At 40.8% G+C, this 18,797-nt stretch overlaps 1 protein-coding gene across 1 annotated transcript in view; it reads right to left on the bottom strand.

Annotated features, from left to right (window-relative positions):
- Nucleotides 1-18,797, bottom strand: part of ttn.2 (titin, tandem duplicate 2) — a 217,539-nt gene that overhangs the window by 192,077 nt on the left and 6,665 nt on the right. Inside the window, 26 exon segments of the mRNA XM_039599816.1 lie at nt 1,328-1,588; nt 3,619-3,879; nt 4,970-5,233; nt 5,329-5,601; nt 5,879-6,145; nt 6,229-6,510; nt 6,601-8,297; nt 8,384-8,552; nt 8,661-8,825; nt 8,924-9,156; nt 9,453-9,694; nt 9,980-10,207; nt 10,290-10,438; nt 10,548-10,687; nt 11,348-11,545; nt 11,639-11,705; nt 11,924-12,182; nt 12,948-13,004; nt 13,307-13,546; nt 14,081-14,194; nt 14,286-14,519; nt 16,700-16,855; nt 17,470-17,545; nt 17,635-17,846; nt 18,096-18,175; nt 18,346-18,633. Of these exon segments, the coding sequence (XP_039455750.1) occupies nt 1,328-1,588; nt 3,619-3,879; nt 4,970-5,233; nt 5,329-5,601; nt 5,879-6,145; nt 6,229-6,510; nt 6,601-8,297; nt 8,384-8,552; nt 8,661-8,825; nt 8,924-9,156; nt 9,453-9,694; nt 9,980-10,207; nt 10,290-10,438; nt 10,548-10,687; nt 11,348-11,545; nt 11,639-11,705; nt 11,924-12,182; nt 12,948-13,004; nt 13,307-13,546; nt 14,081-14,194; nt 14,286-14,519; nt 16,700-16,855; nt 17,470-17,545; nt 17,635-17,846; nt 18,096-18,175; nt 18,346-18,633 (6,612 nt within the window).

Here is an 18,797-nt window from a genome sequence, read left to right as displayed (position 1 = left end):
AAGTTTTCAGTTGCAGCTTTGTGATTTTTCAGAAAATACATGCGTTGTTATGGTTGCTATGCAATTAACTCAGAGTGAGCACTGGTCCTTTCTGAAGTTTCTCTTCATGTCCGAACAACTTCTTGCTACTCGCTCAATTTCCACTCAACCTCCACAAATTATACATCAAAAAGTGGGGATTTTTGCTGGCTTTCAGAAAATGTCACTATCACTGTTGTGGAAGTTACAGATTTTTATCAAATCGCCTCAGAGCAACACAAAGTCTTAAAACTCTCCATAGAAAGTCAATGGAGAGTTTGTTCAAAATCAGCGCTGGAACTCTCTAATGAGAGGCATTTTCAAATCGTCATATCTCTTTAACAAAGCAAAGTTAGGACATGAGGCTTGTGCCAATTCATCTTCAGACACTGCTGACACTCACAGTCAAAGCAGTTTTTACAGTCATCTTACTGTTGAGCCATAAATTACGTTTGTTTGAGGGGTGGAAATCTGTCCTTCTCTCAGTTTTCAAACTCCGAAAATGAAGCCGTTTCTTCTCTCGTCATATCTCTCGGCTGTTTTTTGGGTGTGTGTCGGGCTGTGAGTTGAAAAGCTACAGCCGGCTGTGTGGGTAAACCAACCATGTGTGAAAAGTGGTCCATAACGTAATGCTTCAAAGCGTGTTCATGCAAACATTGTCGGGTCTGCCGTGGTACAATGGGACTTCTGCTCATGAACCTGTGTGCACAGCGTCTGCAAATCGGCGGCTGATGAAGTAACTTCATCTTTACACAAAACTGTAAGCTGTCATCTGTGAGGTGCGAGCGGTGTTTGTTTTTACCATAGTTCATGGTGGAGAATGGCTGCTCTGCTGAGTTTTGCTCTCTGTAGCCATATGAATGGCAAACTACACTGATTAGCAGCGGCATAGGCACACTTAAAATTTCTTCTGAAATTTTCACTTTCTAGTTATAGTTACTATAGCTATAACATATATATAATAACTATTGCAAATATGCTGATAGTGAATCTGTCTGAAACTATCATAAAAGTTTAAACAAACATTTACCAACTCATTATTTTTTTCCGACAGATGAACAGGACATTCCCAGATAACCTTTAGAGCTGTATATAATATGCAATGCAGACAGACAAAATCTTTCAGTTTTCAGGACTCACTTTGCATTTTTCCCACAAAATGTTAATTTTTAAATTTTCTTTCAATAACTACTTTTATTTTGATTGTCGTATTTAATTTACCTCAGTACATTCCCAGTAAACGTCCTGTTTTATTCATCTTGGTTATGTGAACACTATGTGTGTGTGGTAGTGGGAAGCTAGTACTTACCCTCCACCCTGAGATTAGCTGTAGTTTTGGAGTTGGCCACCTGGTAGGTATACTCTCCGACATCCTGTGGCCTGGTAATGTTGATGATGAGGCGCCTGATGGCCCCGTTCACCTCACTCACCACATTCTCATTGAAGTCAATGGGCTGGCCCTCCTTAAGCCACTTGCCCTCAGCATTGGCATTTGCAACTTCACACTCAAGCTCAGCAGTCTGAGACTCCGCCACTGTCACATCCTGCAGGGGCCGTGTAATGGCTCCACCTAATGGCAGCAGAAGATAACAATTCTGTTCCACTTCTGACCACATGTCATAATCACAGAAACAGCAAATGCCAACACACACAATCTTCTGTCATAATAAAAAACAGCTGCTTTAAAATAATCCACGTTTTTGTAAAAGATGGGTATGGGTAGGTATTGTGAGATTATTATATTATCTTATGCCATGTTATATCCCTGATTAATGATTGTGAAATTATTATGTAGTTTTAGTTTGCTTTATTCTTCTGAAGAGGTGATAACTATTAGATTTATTAAACTGATTTGTATTAGATTAGACTGCTGATTTATTGTGAATGAATGATATTGTTTTATGATGCATTACACTGCTGAGTTATAAGAAATACTGTTTTCAGAGAGTCATGGCCTTATTTGTCTGATTAGAAGAGAACAGAACATACCGGAGAGGTTTTCTGCCCCATCTCATCAGGAGGAGATAAAACAAGGAGCCGAGGTCATAACTTAGGCGCCGTGTGAGAGAAAGAATGTGAATGTTTAGGCTTTTACGACTAGGTGGGGGCCACTAGAGGCTATAAGAGGCTGAGTAACCCTCCACCAGTTTGAGATTTGCTGTGACCCTCTGCATGCAGGTCTCCCCATCATGATGGTTTATGCTCATAAAGTGTTGAATTGTATGGAATAAATAATTGTTGATTGAGCATTTATACACCGAGTAAGTAAGAATTGGGAGATTTTAACAGTATAAATGTCAGCAAAATGTGAAATGTGTACCAACAATTAAGTAACAAATTATCATCTAGTGTGTGGATTTCCCTTATCTGAAGTGGCAGGTCAAGGAGCAGCAGTCTAAGAAGATTATTTTAATCTCTGTGTGCAGCGCTTTGTGACTACCTGTCTATGAAAAGCGCTTAATAAATAAACTTTACTTACTTACTTACTAAGAGACCAAACCTCCTTCTTCCCACCCACTTCCTCCAGCTCATCCAGGGTTACACCAAGTAATTCCCAGGCCAATCAAGAGACATAATCCTTCCAGCATGTCCCACGTCTACCCTTCCTCGAACACCTCACCCAGGAAACATCCTAATCAGATGCACAAACCACCTTACCTGGCTCCATTCTATGTGGAATGAATCCCTCTCAGATAACTGAACTCCTATCTCTAAGCCTGAGCATAGCAATCCTTCAGAGAAAACTAATTTCTGTGCCTTGTCTTCAAGATCTCATTCTCATTCTTTAGATCATTACCCAGCTTAGCTTATGACCATAGAACAGAGTACACCCAGAGCCCACCTCTCTCTTCACCACAAAGGGGTACAGTGTCCAAATAACTGTCGTACTTCCTCCTCTCCTCTCACTGTGAACAAGCCCAGGATTCTTAAATTCCTCCACAAAAACTCATCTCTGGCCCAGAATGGGAACTCCAGCCACAACTTTTCCTGCTGAAACCATACACTCTGACTCGGAGCTGCTAATTCAGTGCTTCACATTCAGCTCCAAACCACTCTAGTGTGAGATGGACGCCACTTCCTTATGACATAAACAGAACCAAATGCCTCCATTGTCTTCGTTTTATCCAATTGTGGGTCATGGGGGAGCTATCTATAAGAATTATGAACAGAATTTGTCAGGAGCTACCCAGCTCCCACTGGGAGCGAGTCCAACTTATTGCTGGCAATGCAGACCAAGATCTCACTGCGGCTGTACAGTGACTGAAGGCTTCATAGCAATGGATACGCCATGTTCCCGAATGCCTTCTCCTAATTCACAAAACACTTGTAGAATATGCTTGAATATTCTTGAGAGGATAGAAAACTTGTCCAGCTCTTTACGGTGAGGAATACAATCACGTTGTTCCTCTTGAATCTGAGGTTCAACTAACTGATGTACTCCCTAGATCTTCCCAGGCTGAGGAGTGTGATCCCCTTTCTTGAAGATGGGAACTACCACCCCAATGTGCCAGTGAGTCTTTTTTTAAATCAGTGATTGTGTAAATGATTTCATCTGAATAAAACACACAATATCCATAATATCTTAAAAATTAGACATACCAGAGACAGTAAGCTTGGCACTAGATGTCTTTTCACCAGCATGAAACATGTACTGGCCCTCCTCATCTTTCATGGCGTCAATGACTGTCAGAGAGTAAGCCTTTCCCTTGGACTCAATCTTGGACTTGGGTCCAGGTTTGATTTGCTGGTTCCTGAATGTCCAGATTGAGTCAATTCCAGGGTGAGAGACTTCAACATTAAACGTCACATTCTGGGACTCTGAACACACTTTGTCCTCCATGTGTTTCACAATGTGTACCTCTGTAAAAGTGAAATGGTTAGAATATGAAAGTGAAACTGGAATCTAAAAACAGTATCAAGGTGAAAGTACAATGCTGTGAAAAAGTATTTGCCCCCTCCATGATTTTTTTGTATATATTTTTCTCACACTAATATTTCCAGTCAGCAAAATTTACACAAAGTTTAGACCAAATGATCATTTAATTTTTTAAGGGAAAAAGGTGCCTGAACTTACATGGCTTTATGTGAAAAAGTAATTGCCCCTCTTGTTAAATGATTAATTAACTGATTAGCCACATATTTTGGAAATCAGAATCAGAAAGACTTTATTTATCCCCAAGAGGCAATTAAGAAAGCCGAGTTCAATAGTCACACCCGGGGCTAATTACCAACAGACCTGTTGACAGACTCCAAGAAGGCACTGATTACTCTTCCAGGAGGTCACAAAAGAACCCAAAACAACCTCTCAAGAACTGCAGCCTTTTACAGCCACAGTTAAAGTCGGTGTTCATGATTTAATGATAAGAAACACTGTGCAAACATGGCATCCAGGGAAGACGCTGACTACAAAAGACACAGTTGACCAAAAGGCAAAAAACATTTCAATGACACTTTGATTATGCACCCACACAGTGATCTGAAGCACTTCAGCAAATCCACCTTTAAACTGGTCAAAAAACAAAATAAATGTTTCAGTCAAATCTGGTCAAAATCTGGACTCGAATCCTGTTGTGATGCTTTGGCATGACTTTAAACAGACCATTTATGTTCAAAAACCCTCCAACGTGGCAGAGTTAAAACAATTCTACAAAGAAGGCAGACAAAATTCATACACAGTGATGTGAAAGATTCAATGTTTTATTGCAGTTCTTCCTGCCAAGAGTGGCCTAACCAGTTATTTGGTTAGGGTAGGCCAGATAGGTTTGGATAGCTTTTTGCCTTAATAGATAAAATCGTCATTTAAAAACATTTAAAAGTTTGGGTTTACTTGGGTTATCTTTGTCTAATATTAAAATGTGTTTAGTGATCTAATATATTTAAATATGAGAAATATGAAAAAAAATCCAGAAGGTGGCATATACTTTTTCTCAGCACTAAAAATCTTTCTTACCTTCAACAGTCAGGCTACAGCTGGTGTCAACCTTGCCAACAACTAGTTTATAGTGACCCTGATCAGATGCAAAGGTTCTGGTGAAGACCAGCCGCTGCTTTGCTCCCTTTGCCACCATTTGGATTCGGTCACTGGGTGTCAACAGTTTGTCATTATGGTACCATTTGACAGAGCTGATGTCCTGGGCAGAGATCTTAGCCTCCAGGACAGCCTTTGTGCCTTCAATTGAGGATACATCCTTCAGTGGCACTACAATGTCGATAGCTGTAAGAAAGAGCAATAACATGACAGTCAAAAGTCACAATTTTTTTAAACAAAATATTTTTAAGTTTATATCCAAACCTAATTCTAACTCTTACTTTGAACACTGAGTTTGCCTGAGGTGGAGATGTCCTGGGCAGGAACCACAAAAGAGTACAAGGCAGCATCTTCTGTGCTGACATTCTCCACCAGCAGCTTGTGAACCATCTTGTCAATGACAATGTGGATACGTTCTGAGGCAGAAATGGCCTGGCCATTCTTCATCCAGGTTCCCTCAACATTCTCTTGGGAGAACCTGACCTCCAGCTGAGCAATATCACCCTCACAGACTATCAGATCAGTCAGGGGCTGCATCAGTGTCACTGGACGCACTAAAGGCAGAGAAACCCATTTCTTATTAGATTTTACCATTACTACCAGGGACAGTAAAATATGCAGTAAAATGTTAGAGAACAACCACCACATCAGGACAAGTGTTTTTTGGCATCCTTAAAAAATACTAAGGTAAAAACATGCAATCAGAGAATAACCCAAAATGTTTCTCAACAGGTTAAAGTTGTGAAACAAACAGAACGCTGTTGAAATACACTGATGAAAATTCTCTTGTTTGCCAGCAGCAGTAACATGCACGTCAAATTTTAAGCTTACGTTTCATTTTTAGTGAGGCACTGGTCTTCAGATCTCCACATACAAAGGTGTATTTTCCCTGGTCCTCTTTCCTGACATCCTTGACAGACAAAGTGTGTCTTCCTCGACGTGAGGATATGATGTATTTATTGCTGGGTGAGAGAACTTTGTCTCCAAAGAGCCAGCTGCCCTCAGCATCTTCACGAGATAACTCGACCTCAAACTCGCCAGCATAGGATTCTGGTACCTCAATGTTCTCCATGTGTTTGATGAGCTCGAGAGCAGCACCTGGATACAGAACAACGTATCAAACCATTTTTATGTAATTTACAGGAACAGGACAGTTCTGGTGGATATTCTAGGTAAATTACCTTCCACATGAAGCCTTGCACTGGTTCTCGTGTTCTCATCATCTGAAATCACACAGGTGTATTCTGCGTCATCCCTCATTTCAATCATTAGCACAGACAGGAAGTGGACTTTTCTGTCAGAGTGCATTCTGTATTTGTCTCCTGAGAAGATCTCCATGTTGTTCTTAAACCATTTGACTCTGACGAAGGGTTCATTGGTTTCACACTCAAAGGTCACCATGGTATCCTTCTCCTTGGCGCTCGCATCCTCCAAGTTTTGGGTAAAGCTAACTGCTGTCTTGGCTGCAACAGCGAAATGAAGAAGACAAAAACAAATCAAGACAAAGAAAATTTAGCATAGCACAGAAAGGATTTTAGATGAACTTGCTTTACCTTGTACAAGCAGGAAGGCATGACTTGAGGACTCCCCAGCAATATTAATAGCCTTAACCATGATGCTAGCAGAATCTTGTGTTTCGACATCTCTTATGACCAATTCACATACGTTGTCCTCAGGCCAGTACCAGTAAATACGGTCAGACTTTTCCAGCTGAATGCCATTCTTGAACCACTGACACTCAGGTTCTGGTCTACCAACTACTCTGACTCTGAAACGAACCTCATCCATTGGAGCAACGGTCTTGCTTGCAATGCGTTCCAGGATCTTGGGTGCTTCCATGCTGGGAGAGAGCAGGACCCGTTCAGGTTTTATTGTGGGGATAGTGACTTTACCCTGTTCCTCCATCTTCTTCCTTTCAGCTTCTTCTTTCTCTTTCATGTGATGGAGCAGCTCCTCTTTAGTCTTCCTCAATAGGTCTTCATAAGAGTCATCCCTCTTGCGAGACTTAAGCTCTACAGCAGAAATAGACTCATAGAAACCCTCCTCTGTTCTGCGCTTGAACTTGCTCTTCAGTTCTTCAGACTCCTCTGAAGTTTTCTCATGAACAATTCTCTGTGTTTTACGCAGCTTAACCACTTCCCTGTCTTGTGAAGCCTCACTAGGTCGGTCCATCTTCACAATATCAAATCCAATCTTGCCAGGCTCGTGTGTAGCCTCTGCAAGTTTTGGTTCTGGTGCACGACGCAGGACAGATCTAAAGTCTTCCCTCTGCTCGATCTCTAGCTTTACTGTGTGCTCAGCTGTTCCTAAAGGATTGTCAGCAACCACCCTAACCTCTCCTGAGTCATAGGACTTGATGTCAACAATCTCTAAATAGTAAATACCATCATAGCGAAGTCTGTATCTCTTGCTTTTGCGGATAAGTTGTCCGTTGAGGTACCAATTAACCTTTGGTGCCGGATAACCAGTCACTCTGCAGCGGAATCGTGCAATGTCGCCTTCCAGCACCCTTGCTGGTTCAGGAAGCAAGACAATATCAGGCTTTGTCTTTTCAGATTCTTCATCAGCGCCGACTCCTGCAGGTCCTCCCTCATGAGCCATGCGCTCAATCTCATCCATCCTATATGCTCCCTTCCTGCCTTCAGGAAGTTGTGTTTCCTCAACAAGTCCCTTCTCATCCTTGACGATCAGGGTGGCTGAGGTCTGGTCAACTCCAAATTTGTTTGTGGCTCTGCAAGTAATAACACCGCTGTCCCTAGCATAGGCAACTTCATAATCAAGGCTGCAGTATCCAAATTCATTGACCATATGCAACCTATTAGCAGCAGCCAGAGGTTTGCCGTCATGCAGCCACTCCACTACCATAGTGGGGTCACCAATAGGAGTGAGTCTACACTCAAAGTGGGCTGGTCCAAAACACTTCATTCTGATAGATGTCAGCTTCTTCTTGAATTGTGGTTTCTGTTGCTTCTCTTTGTCATAAAGATCACCCTCCTCCCACTGCTCTTGACCGTATCGCAAATGAAGCGGCTCCAACTCGGGCGCTGCAATCTCTTTAGCTTTGTAGGTTCCTCTCGGAATAATGAGCTTTCTCTCGGTTTGAGGGGCAGCAAAGTCCACCTCAACATTGACTCTGCAGCGAGTGGTGTCTCTACCAGCCTTGTTGATGGCTGTAGCAGTGTACCAGGCACTGTCTGAGCCTGAAGCAGATGGAATCTGGAATTTGGCTTCTCCTTTGGTGCCATCAATCCTGAAAAAGTAAAAGGCCACACATACTGAACTAAGCATTTTTATACTGCCCTGAAAACAAAATATAGAATACCAGATATTACATACTTTATCTGTGGATGCTTGTGTGGGGTGATGATGTCACTGTTTTTCAGCCACACGATGTCTGGCAGGGGGTTTCCAATGGCTTTGACAGCCAACTCAACCAGAGTGCCCTGCTTTACAGTGATGTTTTTCAGCTTTTCAACAAATTGAGGACGTGCCAGGGTTTCTTGAGCTATAGATAGCAAAAAACAAAACAAAAAAACAAAACAATGTCTAACAATATGATCTTTTGTGTAACTAAAAATAAATTATTAGTTCAAGAATGCTATACATCACTCACCATCAACAGTAAGAGTTACACTGAGAGATGCCCGTCCAGCTCTATTCTGAGCAACAACCGTCCACTCTCCAGAGTCTTGTGGCATGGCTGGGACAATGATCAGGGACTGAGTACCATCCTCTTTAATCACTATCTTGTGTGTGTTATCATTGATCACTTGTTGTCCTGGGAAAAGAAGGGCAAAATGAGTTGACTGAGAGGCTGAATCAGAAAACAAAGGTAGACATCAAGAAATTTTTCTCTGCTACCTTTTCTATTCTTACCATTGTGGAACCAGTATGTGTCAGGCATTGGCCTGCCAACAACTTTCAAATCAAATCGGGCAGTTTGCCCCTCAGAACATTTTATTGAGGAGGGCTTCATGACAAAAACAGGTTTGTATAGTCTTTCGAGCTGAGCCTCATCTGTTTCGTCAAATCGACGGGCAGGAGAACGCCGAGGAGATCGGCTGGAAGAACGCCCTGGAGAGCGGCTCAGAGAACGAGGAGATGTAGATCTGAGAAAGAAGCAGTGTCGTTATTTGACATGGCTGCAGTTTAACAAAACAAATTTTAATTTTAAAAAATGCAGTGGATAGAAGCTTTGAAAGCTTTCAATCTGATATCATGCGCTTGTTAAAATGTGTGTGTATTATTAGTGTATTATTAAAGCACCACTATTATTCTGCTAGTCACCAATATTGTCTGCCTTTTTTAAAGCTAAGCTATAAGCCAAAATAGCTTTTGTCCAATTCTCATGGCGATATGTGATTTTTTTTATTTCTTTTTTAATTGTGCCATCATTAGATTATACCTTATCCTCTGTACTGCTGGCTGTGGTGTGTATCTCTGCGGTGTTACAGCTTCGGATGCCTCCACATAAAGCTTTCCAGAGCTGACTGCATTTCCCTTCATGTTTGTGGCAAAAGCAGTGTACACGCCTTCATCCTCTGGTAGCACCACAGGCAGACGAAGACTGGCTCGTCCATCTTGAAGAACTTCAATTTGGTAACGCCCACTAGGCCTGATGCGCTGGCCATCTTTGTACCAGGCAATCTGGCACAAGATGACAGTAGTTCAACAAAGCTGGCTAAATGCTGTAAAACTGTGAGACTGCGATGACTCGACAGAAAGCATGAAACATAGCTGTTTGTTGTAGTGTCAGATTTAAATGTTTCTCTTTACAGCAATGCTGGAATGGTATTTACAAAATAATAAATAAAGGCCAAAAACCTATATTTCTTGGCAAACCAAATTATTTATTATGAAGCATCACTCTGACATACCCAGCTTTGGTTGGATGAGTGAAAGTTGTTTCACTATATGAATGTGTCTCAATACCTTTGGCAGTGGGTTTCCAACCATCTTGCAGTGGAAAGTGACTCCCGCTCCCTCCATGATCCTGTAGTTTTTCACTGGTGTGTCAAAGGCTGGCTGCGCTGCCTCTTCATCTGCTATAGTCACTACCAGCTCGCCGTCCTCTGCCACAAGCTCTTTGTAAGTAATTCTCATGATACACAGTTCGATCTTCTGTATTATCCTCTCCTCAAAGGCTGAAATGAGGAATTCCTACAAAAATGATGAACATTAATTATGAACCGTAGATTGAGATCTGTTATCACAGCACTGCAAATGTTTATAGCGCAAGTACCGTTTCTGAGACAAAGCTCATCGGGGTTATTGTCCTCCTCTGTTCCAATTCATACTGACTCATAACCACAGAGGGTTCCTGAACCACTGTTGTAGTCACTTCAGTTTTATATGTTACATCGTGCTGCTTCATATGTGCTTCATATTCCTCTGTAAACACAGATACAGATACGCAGATAAAGCCAGACACATCTTTTCAAAGTGATTTTTAAAGAAAGTTTTAAAAAACTGCAAAAAACAAAAAAAAGGATGGCAGTACCTTCCTCCAACAGGCTGGTGGAAGCTGAAGCTTCTCCGTGGGGATTTTTAGCAAAGATGGAGTATTCTCCGGCATCATCAGCAAAGGTCATTGAGATCTCCAGTTTACATTCTCCAGTTTCCTTGTAGGCAACTTTGTATCTGATAAGAAAACCAAAACAAGCTAGTGCTCCATCATCACAGCATGATTTCAACAACAAATTTGGTTTGTCACTGCCATTACTTACAAAGTAAAGAGGATTTTTATAAAACACAATAAAAAATGATGTGCTAGAGAGTGTACAGTGTACAAAAGACAATGATAGCTAGCTCAAGTTAAGCAAATCCACAAAAAACATTAGCCAGTGATGTAAATATGTCTTTTCAAAGACACTAACCTGCTTAACTATGCAATAACATGGTCATCATAGGACCACTGTTAAAAGGACGTCATAAAGAAAATAACTGAACCTTTAAATACAGGTAAGTTACTTACATGTTAATAAAGATAATTATCACAGTTGTGGTAATTATTAAGGTCTGATCTAAAACATTAAAAACAGTGCAAACATTACAAAAAAGCTGACTCATAACGGAGCAGGACTATAATTGTTCCTGTTTCTTCCACAGATAGGAGATGAAATCAAAGAGATCAAATACTTATTTCATTCATTGTTGTGCAAATCAATTCATAACTTTTATGGATTTTTTTCTAGATTTCTGGTTGATATTTTGTCTCTGTCAATTCTTTGCAAGTCAGCAAACTCAGATATTCAGCAGGGTATCCATTTTTTCCTGTATGTATTTTATAATCTGTATCACCTGTATCCAGTGGTAAGCAGCACGCCATTCTTCTTCCAGATAATGTGAGGTCTTGGATTTCCTCCAACCTGGCATTCAAACACAACACTTCCTCCCTCCACTAGCTTCTGCACAGTGGGTTTCTTGATGAAGAATGGAGCTGCAGGTTCTCCTGCACTAAACTCTGTCACCGTCTGCAGCTTTGCTTCAGCTGCAACACTGAAGAGGAGCAATAGCTTTATCAATTCTGCAGCTTTGGATTCTTACATGACTATAAATCTGCAAAGAATGAATCTGACTTTTACAACTCACGTTTTTTCTTGTGTGATTGCAATTTCTGTGACAGCTGTTTCCTCTCTGCTTTCAATTTCTTCTGAAACTACAAGAGAAAGTGAAAGTCAAATTAGTTTATATAAAACTTGATGATCTGTAGTTTAACACGTTTTAGCATGTCCACAACTTGGACATTTGAGTCTGTTGTGTTCATCAATTTTCAAGTGTACCGGGTGAGAGCAGGTTGTTTTTCTCCTCTACAGTGTATTCATTTCCATACAAGCTTCACAGCTTTACTTTGGCTTATCATTCCAACATAGATACCTTTTACAAGCAGGTAGCAGGAGGTGCTCACAGTTCCTGCTTCATTGGTGGCAGTGCAGGTAAACCGGCCACTGTCTTCAGCAAATGCCTCACGAATAATCAGCCTGGCAAATCCGTGCTCGTAGCTGATCTGGAAGTCAATGGAGCTCTCGATCTTGTAGTCCTCCCTGAACCAGATTATGACAGGGGAAGGGTGACTGCTGATTTTGCACTCCAAGGTCACTGACTCGCCTTCTGTCACAGTCAGGTTCTTCAGTCCCTGAAATTGTCGTGATGAAGTTTACAGCATGTACAGGAATTTTACATCACATTTATAGCAGTTTCTTTAACAATTCGAATAGTTATATTCTGAAGTCAAAAAGGCCTACTAGGAGTAAATATTGATCAGAATACGCTCTTTAACTCACACATTAAAATGTCCCCCTCATTCCTTTGTGTAATATTATCAAAATTAAAGACAAGCTGACTCAAAGACATGCTGAAAACTAGTTCATGCATGTGTTACTTCTAGGCTAGACTAATTCCTTATCAGGCTGTTGTATAAGCTCTGTTAAATGCCTAAAAATTGATCCTAAATGCTGTAGCGAGAGTACTAAGGGAGAGAAAGAACGATCATATTTCTATAATATTATGTTGTGAATTGTTTACAAGTTCTCGTACATTATTGGCTTCACTTAGCCGTGCAAAAAATGCAAAAATATATTATTTCTTACATTAAATGTGCAATAGATACATTTGAATCACAAACTGTAATTGTGTAGTATTATTATGAAAACTGATGACAGGAAGGCTGTTATGAAGTCAGATGCAGCACTTTGTACAAGTGAAATGATCAGTCATTTTTTAAAGCTTTCATTACAAAACATTTTACCCTACATTCACTGGGTCTTTATTTTGATACAGTGTGTGGTTGGGGCTGGATCAGGTTTTCTCTCTAATATTTAAGGTACATTGTTGCCAACTAGCTCTTTATTAATAAACTGAATTTAATTGGAAACACAAAGTAGATAGGAAAAGTACTCACAGCAATAAGAGTTGGTGGAACGACAGGCTCCTGGGATCTTGTAGGCACTGCAGCCACCTCCTGCAGAAACCAACAAGACAACTTAAAAATTGTCCCCAAAGAAAACAAAGTATGGGGTTCTGTTAGAATAAAGGGAGAAAACAGGTTAGATTAGACAAAAAAACATATAAAGAGGACAGAGGGATGAAGGTGAAGCAGCAAAGACAGGAATAAGAGGAGGAGGATTCTTCATGAGGGAGGTGAAAGGCAGCGTATCAGTTGCTGCTGCGTTAAGATAGATAGAAGAACTCAGGTGAACATCCACACAGGATTAAGTTGAGGAACGTTAGGAACGATAGCAGTGAGGACATCAGACCAACCTGAGGCTCCCATTCCTCAAATTCTTCCTCACTAAATGCATAAGCGCCCCTGCTGTCAAGTTGAGTCTTATATCGAACATCTCTGAACGGCGGTGGGAAGGGCTCAGGTATCACATGAACCTCCACCGCCGCCTGTCGAGACGGACTGGGAGATTTGACAGGCTTGATGATCTTTCTGGGGGTGGAAGGGGAGGATAGCTCTTTGTGCAGTGTAGCGATGGCAGAGCCAGCAAGGGACACCTGATCAGCCAATGAGAACAGCATTAACCATCACACACAGATAGTAAATCCAAATTCTGCTGGGGATTAGTGAGCAAGAGACACTGAAGCTAAACAGGAAATCTAAACCAGATAAAACCGGACTAAAACTGAAACAGGTTAAGAAACAGCCAGTGTTTCTTTGCTGTGACTGATTTAATCAGTGAGGTGGGATTAGCTGATGATAGCTGATTTAGATGGTTTTTCCATGAGGTGACTGCTTCATCCATTCTACAGACTAGTACTCTGAACCAAAACACAAAGTAAAGTCATATCTAAGAAAAAAAAGAACAATGTGATCAGTGTTACTATTGCTGTTATGTAATAACCACAAACTATAGCTAGTGGATGTTATGATGGGGAAGTCTTTAAAAGACACAAATGCTGTGGTAGGATGGGTGATACTGTGAGGACAAAAAGGGAAAGGGAATTAGACTGAAGGAAAACTGTATGTTAAGATGTTCACATATAAATGAAGGTTTTGGGACGACGATGGCCTCACGCTGTTCTTCTTACCTCATGTCTAGGTTCATGTTTAGGAACAGAAACTTTAGAAACTGTGAAATGTGGAACTGGGGGCTGGACGACACCAGTGTCCACACAGGAGAAGATTTCTGTTGTTCTCTGAATCTGGAGTAATCAACAGAGTGTGTTAGGAAAGTTGATGCTCCATATCATTAAAATGAGACTCATGTAACTGAATTCAGGGAACTCGTCCAACCTGAGAGACCTGGACTCTGTGCTGCTCTGCAGACACAGCAGGCTCAATAGGAAGTGTTTTTGTTGCAATAACTTGTTTCTCTGCAGTTGCTGCCGCCTGCTGCTTTATCCTCAACTCCACATCCTCCTCTTCCTCTTTCCGACCACCCTCCCCATGCACAGGCTTGAGGACACGAGCAAGGTCAACAGCAGCCACCACTGTGGCCACTGCCTCAGCCTTTTTTTCTCCCACATCCTGAAGACACAACAAGCAGCACACAGATCTCAGAGAAGACAATGCTCCACCAAAAGCCTTAAGGAGTGAAAAAAAACCATGACAAATAAAGCATCCATAAAGTCATGCAACACAGAAGTGAAATATCACGCAGTCTTTATCACTTATGATTGAAGTAAAGACATGTACCTGATTTCAACTTGTGATTTATTTTAGAAAAGCAGAAATAGTTGAAGAACAAGACATAATAATGCCCCATTTCCTTACAAGATATGATCTGCATCCAGATACTGATAGTCGTTGCTATTAAAATATGTTCTCTTTTTTAACCTTTTGCTACACAGAATAGTGTAGAGTGCACAGAAAAGGTGTGGTACATGAACTGTTTCTTTTATACCACTTTTCTACCCTAGTTGAGCACTCAAAGTGCTTTATACAACTTTGAGTGCTTGTTTGAATGGATGAATATACAACTTCACCCATTCACACAAGCACTAATTTCTATCCAAGATTCACAACTTGGTGTTAAGTATCTTGTCCAAGGATTCTTGGCCTGCAGATCGGAGCAGCCATGGATCAACTCATGCTTCCGATTATTAGATGAGCTGCTCTACCATCCTGATCTGCAGTCACCTAATGAATTAAAAGCATAAGATGGCCGTGGGAAGACACAAACCCAGGGGACTGTTGCAAGAACTCTAGCCCTCAGTATGTGGGTCATTTTCTCAACAAGGTGACCAAACACTCTCTCTTCTCTCACTCTCCTGAGCCAAAAACTTCATATTTAAATTACGCAGTGCTGGCTATTTTAATTTATTGTGATTATTCTTAGTTTTTTTTGTTGTTGTTGTACAGCACTTTGTGATTTTTATGCCTGTAAAAAGTGCTCTATAATAAACTTTTCTTATTTACTAGAATGTCAATAAACATGCTGTGTATGGTTAAAATGGGACCTTCCTTTTTTCTCTTATGATTGCTGACTAGTGCAGCGTCTAAACTTTAACAGTCTTATTGAGAGTGGAGTCCGATTACCTTTCAGCTTTGGGGGGCAGATGTCTGTTGCACTGTAATTACTCTTGCTGTTCTACGTGCACTACATGTTTTACAGCTGCATTAAAAAGGAACATGGCGAGTGGGAGTCAGCTGTTCAGTTATTCTAAACACTGCATCGTATTTTTAGAATCTTCTTTGTTAGCCAAAATGTGTTCCTATCTAACATCACAGCAAACAGAGGACCTTTCGTAACCAGCTAGCTAGGCCTGGCGTTAGCCCATAACTCCCAATTTAGAGCTAAGCAAGAGAAACATGCGGGACAAAAAGACAAAAAGTCACACTTGAAGCATCAAAATGATCATCCACAAACCAATGAATGACGTAGTAGCTACATCCATCTTTTTTATACAGTCTATGGTTACAACATGAGATGTTCACACTGTACAGCTGTTGTTTACAATACAGAATATGTTATCCACCTTTTGTACTGTAAGGCCAGTTGTTCAGTCTCAACTCCTCAAGTCAGAGTTTGTCTAGAAGCAACATACTACAAACTGCCCCTGATGCACCACTAAATGTATGTGAATCAGTGAAAATAGTTTGTAATTTTAGGCTTTTTATATATGCCTATAAACTCAATTCTAAAAGACCTCACAGAAACTTCTTGTTTGCAAACTGATTTTGAATTTTTCACAACAGCCATACCTTCTTAAAAAGAGCTTTGTTTTTTCTTTGGATTGAACATAATTTTTTCAAAACTGACCCTTTTGCTGCCCAGTGCTTGATTGTTACTGATATTATCTCTGTGATGAGTTCAATTCGATAAATATGATTTTAATATTATGAGTGAAGTCAAAACTGTAACAATGTCCTGAAGAAAGACTGGGTCAAAATGAAAAAGAGTCACGCTTTGGCAAACAGGATAATCACATTAGAAGCCACAGCTAATAACCAAGGAAGGACAAAGCTGCATTAAAAGAAAATAAACCAAGAAGATAGAAAGAACAGAAAATAAATGCACGTTCACTTTACATCCAATACATCGGCACAGCAGGGCCAACATGTTCATAACATAAAAGTTAGTGATGATTAAAAACAAAGTATTTGTCCGTATTCATTCTGCAGTCACAAATAAAACCCACTAACATGTCAGGTTGGATGTACTGATGGAGTTGAGTTAACCAGCATGCAGGTTGTGCCACTCTCACCTCTCTGGTGGCAGCCACCTGCTGCTCCCAGTGCTTCTGCATATGAAGTTGAGTGGTGCTGCTGACAGCGGTCATGCTTGCCATGCTGGTATAGCTCGCTTCAGTCGCGTAGTCTCCCTGTTTCCAGGGTGGCAGAACCTCTGCAGAGGTGGATACCTGCAAGTAGATGAGGTTACGTTATATCTAACACATATTCAAAAAATAAAGGTTTGCAAATTTTAACAGTAATTGTTGTGTGTGTGCTTTGAGAGACAGATCAAAGCCACTTTATGAACTAGTTTTCAGACTTTATTCATTGTGTTTTATTTTTCCTCTGTATCCTGATGTTACATGTGATCTCCTGCAGATTTTCATGTTGCCTCTAAAAATTGCCAAATGCTGTAATTTCAGTTACATCATATATACTACTTTCTAACAGTAACTTACAGCCTGTATCTCTGCAGGAAGACAAGAATAACAATACCAGAGAAAACAGGACGGTTGCAGGAACAGTCATTAGTGCATCAGTGATCAAGAATATTTGGACAAAAACTAGAAGGTATTCAGAATTAGAGTCACTAATTGTGTTGCTGCCCCACACCTGAAGATGGCACCTAATACAGTTAAATACATGAAATATGCTGCAATTTAAGTGTTATCATTAGTAACTTAAGTTAAAGTTGGTATTTGGTGATGAGCAAATTGAAACACCAAACAAACCGAGACATGTACACTAAGTTACTGTTACAGCATCTTGAAAGTGAAAGTAGACTCCAGATAGATGCTCTGACCTGTTTCCTGGTCATGATGGGAGACTTGACTGGTCGGATGGGAGAAACAGACAGTTTGGTGGATGGAGACACTGGTCTGTAGACAACAACACACGACGTAGATCAGTCAGTTCATGTAGTCAATTTAGATGACCACCTGCCTTCACTGAGATCACAGTTTTATACCTGACGGGTGTCGGTGTTGGCCCTTTCACATGTCTGACAGGCGAAGGGGACTGCTGACGTCCTGCCGTCACCTTAGAAACATAGGACGGCGGGGACTTGGAGGTCGGCTTTGGAGGAACCCGTGGGGGGGTTTTGTGAGCCAAATGCTGAGTGATCATTACTTCCCCTGCATGGATCTCCCTCTTAGTGGAGGCCTGGAAACTAGTCTCCACCTTCAAAAGGGGAAAGTTTTATATTTACTAAGAAGTGAGATACGAACATGACCTTATACACATTAATTCCACACTCTGTTACTTTTTCATGTATTTTTTAGCAGACTTTATGATCAATACTGTCTGCATAACATGACAATCAGGCAGAAGTGCCTGTATAATACTGGGAAAAGAAGTATTTACTATTTAAGCTTAGGCTTTCTCCTTCAATCAACTTAAATTGTTTCCTAGAACACTTAGTTATCTCACCCTCTGTACTCGACTCTGGGAAGCCGTTATTTGGGATGTGGAAACAGTCTTCAGTTTCTTAGCTGGCACAGCTTCCTCACCTGCAACAACAACAGAAATGAAAGTTTAGGTTGATTAATTATGGTAAATGGTCATTTAACACATATTAAAAACTGGAGTATTCAATTATTATGAGGATTATTTGTGTCAACATAAAATATTTTGACCAAACTTGACGTTTTTGAAGAATTAATTAATCTGTGGTGCTTACCCTGAACTAGCAATTCAGCAGTGGAGGTGGCCCGTCCGCTGTTGTTAGTGGCAGTCACAGAATATGTCCCAGAGTCCTCTGGGAAGGCTTCAGCGATCAACAAAGTATACAGGTCTCCATCTTGGAGAATCCTGAAGTCGGCTGAGCTCTGAATCTCGGCCCCTTCTCTGTAGAATTTAACAGCTGGTGTCGGGATTCCTGTCACTCGCACATCCAGCCTCACCTGGCTGCCTTGTCTCACTGTTAAGCTCTGAAGTCTTTGAAGGAAATTTGGAGGTGCTGTCTCCACTGCAGAGATAGAAGATTAGCTTGATTTTAATGATGACATCCTTTACCGAGCAGTAACCTAACTAAAAGAGCCAAAGGCGAATAAATAAAAATGAAGAGTTCTAATCTGGTAACTGCAGTTTACATCCATTTCTGTGCAGATAACAAATCTGCTATAACAACGT

The sequence above is a fragment of the Oreochromis aureus genome, linkage group 16, assembly GCF_013358895.1.
Source record: "Oreochromis aureus strain Israel breed Guangdong linkage group 16, ZZ_aureus, whole genome shotgun sequence".
In the NCBI taxonomy this organism is placed as follows: domain Eukaryota; kingdom Metazoa; phylum Chordata; class Actinopteri; order Cichliformes; family Cichlidae; genus Oreochromis; species Oreochromis aureus.
The sequence above is the reverse complement of the archived record's forward strand: the minus strand, read 5'-3'. Positions and strand labels throughout refer to the sequence as shown.